Here is a 5,858-nt window from a genome sequence, read left to right on the forward strand (position 1 = left end):
AATGCATTATTCCTCTCTAACATGTACTGGACTCGCCCTGAAGTTTTAGCTTCTCCAACCAGTTTCTGATACTTGAACTTCCGTAAGAATTTTCTGAAACTAAATTTAGACTTGTGTTTATGAGAAATGGTTATTGATGCAGTTCCAATTTCACCTAATCGATAACTTAGATGGCTTCAGTTCTTTTTTCCAAATTTACTTGATACTGGCTGTGTTTGTTCATATTGAACCAATAGTCATTAATCCAACAGGAGTTGATTTCTCAGGTGACAGGTGTTGCCATGTTAATCCAATAATCATTTCAGAAGGTGGCAAGACCTAATAAATATGAAAGCTGCAGTTTTGCTACCCAAACATAAAAACAACTCTAATGGTGTTGTTATTGACAGAAATTAATAAATGAATTTCAATTTTCTTCTGTATGCATGTACAATTAATGTACATTACAAATGTTCAACAAACTACTTGCTGCCATGTCAATGCCATTAGCCTTCAAGTGCTTGCCTGTTAGACCTCAAACGTGAAGAAGACATCTCAGTGCCTTCCCATCACCGAGCAGCTGGAACGCTTCATTTATCTTCTCAAACGGAAGTTCATGCGTGATGAACCCATCTAGATTCACAACCTGGAAACAAAATAAAGCATGCTTGTAACGAAATTCGATTATTTTGTTCTCCTCAAATTTCTATGTACGAACTACTTGCTTGCTAATGAACATATTGCAAACACATGTAATAGAGAAATTTGACGCGTTAAACTTACCCCGTTCATGCAGGCTTTGGCAAGTTCAGGAAGTTGGCTCTTTCCCTTGAAGTCTCCAAAGGTTGTCCCAGAGATGCTCCGACCATCAAACAACTCCATTGGATGGAGAGGCAACATTTTAGGAGTGGGATAAATCCCGACGACTACTGTCTTTCCCCAGCCCTGTCACATGCAAAATCCACACATGTCAACATTGTTGACAAGCTTTGAGGGCCGAGCGCTGGGCAATCTGGTTCTTGAGTAATATTTACAATAACCCACCCACACACAAAAAAGAGAGGGTGAAACTAGAGAAATGAAATGCTAATAGTGACTTACATCATGAGTGGACAAGAAGGCTTCTCGGAGAACCTCCACATTCCCTGCACACTCAATGCTGTAATCCACACCTCCACTAGTCATTTCCCTGATTCTCTGCAACACCATTTGCTAGGATGGTTAATACTTAACAGTCACATGCTCAGCAATCTAAGATAGAGAAAACTCCATGTATATTTTAGTTGCCAACCTGGTGCACTGGCTTTGAACTATCTTTGGGGTTTACAAAGTCAGTCATTCCCATTTCCTTGCCTGCAACCATATCGAAAGACATTGCCATAAAACTCGAAGGTAAGGTCTTTCTTTTCTGGTGGGACTTGGAAATATGAAGAGTCAATAATTGAAAAGGATACCTTTATCGAACTTTTCTGGGTTGATATCAACACCTATTATTTTGGATGCTCCTCTGGCTCGTGCTCCTTCGGAAGCCTGTGGTCAAAATAATTTAGGCTAAGCTTCATGTTCTTATGAATTCTACTGATCTTCTTATATATGTTTATATAAAGCATGATATGTGATATATCTAGTGCCTTGTAAGAATTGAATGAAAGTATGTTTTCTGTTTGATATTTCAATAAAAAGAATGAATGGGAGATTGAATTTTTGTGTCGACAATAAAATTTATTGAAAGTATATTTAATTTCAAATAAAATTAAAATGTAAATTATTTTGAAAGGAGGGGAAAATGTTTTGCAAAACATGGCCAAAAATTTGCCACACTCACCTGCCCTGTTCATGTCTCTCTTGGGAGAATAGAAAAACAAATGAAAAGGAATTCACTTACTGCAAGTCCCAAGGCCCCTAAACCAAAAATTGCCACACTTGATCCAGCTTGTACATTGGCAGCATTCCATGCAGCTCCTACTCCTAATCAGGTTCAACATCATATTCACAAGTCCAAGATTAAAAAAACATACACATTCAGAGTGAGTCTCCAGAGATTTTTGATATCTACATGATAATGGGAGGGACTAGGGAGCTAGGCGCCTAGGCCTTCAAGAACAAGAAGAGATCAATGAATTTTCGGTTTCTTACCGGTAGAGACACCACAACTTAACAAGCTCATCTTCTTGAGGGGAGCATTGGGATCAATCTTGACAGCACAGGCAGAATCAAGCACAGAATACTCGGTGAAAGTTGACGTGTTGAGAAAATGGAATATGGGCTCTCCATTCATGGTAGAAAACCTACACTTCCCATCATTTTCCATCACACTCTTGAACGGGTTGACACGATAAGTTTGGCAGAGATTGGTAGTCTTAGTTGTGCAGTAGGGGCAGTGGCCACATTCTCCATTGAAGATTGGAATCACATGGTCGCCCGCTTTAAGGTCCGTGACACCTTCACCTACACTCTCAACCAGCCTGCAAAACGTATCCAAGTCTCCTTAAAATGGTAATGAAATATAGAAAACAAGACATTGAGTGATCAAATAATAGTACTAGGAACATGTCTTACCCAACAGCTTCGTGTCCTAGAATTCGAGGATATGCTCGCTGAGCTTCATTCTTTAGAACAACGACAACGTCAGTAACTTTATTGTGATCAGCACAAGAACTTAAACTGCATCAAAGTAGATTAAGGTTAAAGTTGTTTAGTGTTATGTTACCTCGCCTTTCCAAGCGCTTAGATCAGTGTGGCAGATTGAAGTGTAGAGGATTTTGATTCGGACCTCCATCTTCTTCGGGGGATCAACTCGGATTGTTTCCATGAGAAAAGGTTGTTTCGGACCCCGAACAACGGCAGCTTGATCACCATAAAAACCAATGAAAAATACGAATCAATAAAGCAAGTTTCAATCAGGGATCGATCAACATATAGGATGCTAATCCAAGCTGCAATTCTTACCATTGCAAGTGATGACTTTCCCTGACGTCGCATTCGGATCGAACAACTTACTTCTCGGGACATTATCGTGCAAGCCCCGCGTTGCTGATCCTAGTAACTTAACGAAGGCTTGAGATGAGTTTGAGTTGCCTCTAGGCAGGGTTTGTGTCAATATTCTTCTTGCTTGCAAAAGCATTGCCATGTTTTGATAACTCTTGGTATGTTTGATACTACAGCATGCATGTGTTTACATGCATATATTTATAGTATTTGGGTAGCTAGCTAAAAAGAGATGTAAACGTCGTATGATCTTAAAAAAAGTAAACGAGCACGCTAGAATTGACTTGAACAACCATGGATTACTATTGAGAAAAGTCTGAAGCGAGTAATTCAACCAAAATTAGCGTGTCTAGTCAGCACTCTGGCCGAGGACAAATTATTGTTCTAATGAGGGGCAATGCTTTTACTTTTTTTTTTGCGTAGTCTAAATCGAGGATGAGGACAAGGGTTTCAACTTGAGAAATGCGGGAAAATTATATATTTTGAGAAAAAAAGAATACTGAAATTTGGGTTGAGGACTAGAACATCTGACTTGCATATATAAATGTGTGTATATATATAGTCAATCAAAGGTAAAAATCTCTTCAAAAAGAGACAGCTTAGGTTAAAAAACATGGATGCTGGCTAAATTTGGATGCTTCCTTTACTCTGAATTATGGACAAGATATCTTAATCCTTGTTGGGGCACTCTTATTTTGGAATTATGATTCAAACTTAGAAATTCTATCCTTATTAAATATGTAATTCAAATCCATTAGACCTCTTGTTGAATAAACAAAAAACCGGAAATTCTAACGTTATTAATTTACTCCTAATGCCGCATTTCACCGATTCATGAGTAAGCAAGGTTTCTTATGCGTTGATGGTTTATGCTCCACCAATAATGAAGCTCTCACACCATTAAAATATAATGACTGAGCTGATCAGAGTCATGAAATATATATGGAAGCGAAGTCTTTGTTTATTAATGGGATAAATATAAGTAAACTGGAAGCTGTTCAATTTAGGGCGCCTACCAGCCCATAACAGCCTTGAAAAAGTCATAATCTTCGAAAGATTTGCAGCAACCTCGATCAAACCTCGCTCATCGATAGCGAATAGAAAATGATTCTAGTTTAATGTTTGCTCATTTGTCATTTGTCATTTTTATTGTTAGTCCCTCTTTTAATTCTCTTACAAAAGCTCCCACATTAAACAAAAAAAAATCCATCCCCTCTATTAATGTTTGAATTTATTAGTAGCAATATTTATCTTGCTTGAATGATTAATTTGCTATGACTTTGACAAGTTTATATATATAAATATAAAGATAAAGAGATCATGGTTAAGCCGGGGGAATCACGAAGTTCAAATCTTAGAGGGTGTTTAATTTGAAGGTGATTCTAGTATTTATTTTGGGATCCACACAAAAAATATGTATTTTTAGTTTTTGAAGATGTAGTTTGTGCTTTAAAAGAGTTATATATTTAAAAAAAATCACCACATCTCTAAACCAAACATCCTTTTAATATAGGACGTGAGAAGTAAAGTTTTTATGAATTTTGTAATTTTGAAGTACATAGATTTTTTTTAATTAAATTGAAGAGATTGGCTTAATCCGGAATGTGAAAACTCATAAAAAAAAATACATATAGATAGACAGAAAGATAGAGTTAAATTGCATTTTTGGATTAATTTTAGAGGTGTGAGTTTGGATTGCAATGGAAAAAAAAACTCAAATAGTATTAGATGTTTTGTCGAAGAGAAAATTTGCAGATAGCTAGAAATATATTACTCTTTGTGAAAAAGCTATGGAAATAACAAACATGATGTGAATCTATATTTTTGGTCTACTCAAATTAAGAAAAATTAAAAAATTTATATAAAAAACTATTCCTTATAGTTCGGAATTTTATTTGTTAAACGAAGGAGCACATCTCTGACTATGAACCTAATCATATATATATATATATATGAATGAATGAACTAATATCATTGAAAATGAATCCAGGCATGCAACCCTTGAAAATTTTAAGAGAAAAAAAATTCACAAGATCTTAAGAGAAAAAAATTCACATGATCTTAATATTATAGTTTTAAACCTGTAATGACTTGATTTTTTGATCTAGAACCTAAACTGGTTTGGATTTAAAAAAAAATATAAAAAAATAAGTTAACATGACTTAATCTAATTAAAAATCAGAATTAACCTGGGATTCGGACGCTCCAGATAAAATAAGGTTGAAAATCCATTAATAATTTTTTTTTAAAATCAAAATAATATATAATTTTTTTAAAAAAATTGAGTTGAATCTCTGACGCAGGTCTTATCCCAAGTTAATACTGAATCAAGTTTAAACCATGCTTAATATAACAGAAAATACAAAAATAATAGAAGGAAAAGGGGTTAAATAAGAGGGGGGAAATTAATGTAGTCGAAGAAAGAAGATGTTGCTTTCCATTCTTTCCCTGAAACAATGGGAAAATTAAATATTGACACATGGTCAGTGGGTCAACAAAGTTGAATTGGCCTGGCGTCTGCATTCAGACAGTTTTGATTTAGAATTAGATCATGATTGGAAGCCAATATTTATGAAGCAAGGGGCCTGTCTCCCTGTGAAGAAACTATATATATATTTATAGCTAGTTTGTTTCTGCATGCACATGATATATATACGCGACATTTTGATAGTAGTTAGCATTAAATGTGGCCAAAGGTAAAAGGATAGTTACAATACCTCGTTGGTCCATGACGTGGCTTAAGACTTGCTTATAAGTTGGGTGAATTATCTCGTATTAATCTAAAATAACTTTCAAAAACAATTAGAAGCTAAAAAATAAGGAATGTTTAAGTAAGTATTGGACCTAGATAAAATCTCTATACAAAGACTCTATATCCATGCAAATTAACA

General features: G+C 35.3%; 1 protein-coding gene across 1 annotated transcript; it reads right to left on the reverse strand.

Moving 5' to 3' along the window:
* Positions 1–356: 356 nt before the first annotated feature.
* On the reverse strand, positions 357–3,131 carry LOC7489086 (alcohol dehydrogenase-like 3). Its single transcript, XM_002317637.4, has 10 exons — positions 2,929–3,131; positions 2,690–2,826; positions 2,539–2,588; positions 2,116–2,444; positions 1,865–1,947; positions 1,434–1,509; positions 1,271–1,332; positions 1,081–1,176; positions 763–924; positions 357–625 (listed from the first exon to the last, which is right to left on the reverse strand). Exons 1-10 carry the CDS (start codon positions 3,107–3,109, stop codon positions 515–517), a joined length of 1,287 nt encoding a protein of 428 aa, XP_002317673.4. The 5' UTR covers positions 3,110–3,131; the 3' UTR covers positions 357–514.
* Positions 3,132–5,858: the final 2,727 nt, after the last annotated feature.

The sequence above is a fragment of the Populus trichocarpa genome, chromosome 11, assembly GCF_000002775.5.
Source record: "Populus trichocarpa isolate Nisqually-1 chromosome 11, P.trichocarpa_v4.1, whole genome shotgun sequence".
In the NCBI taxonomy this organism is placed as follows: Eukaryota; Viridiplantae; Streptophyta; class Magnoliopsida; order Malpighiales; family Salicaceae; genus Populus; species Populus trichocarpa.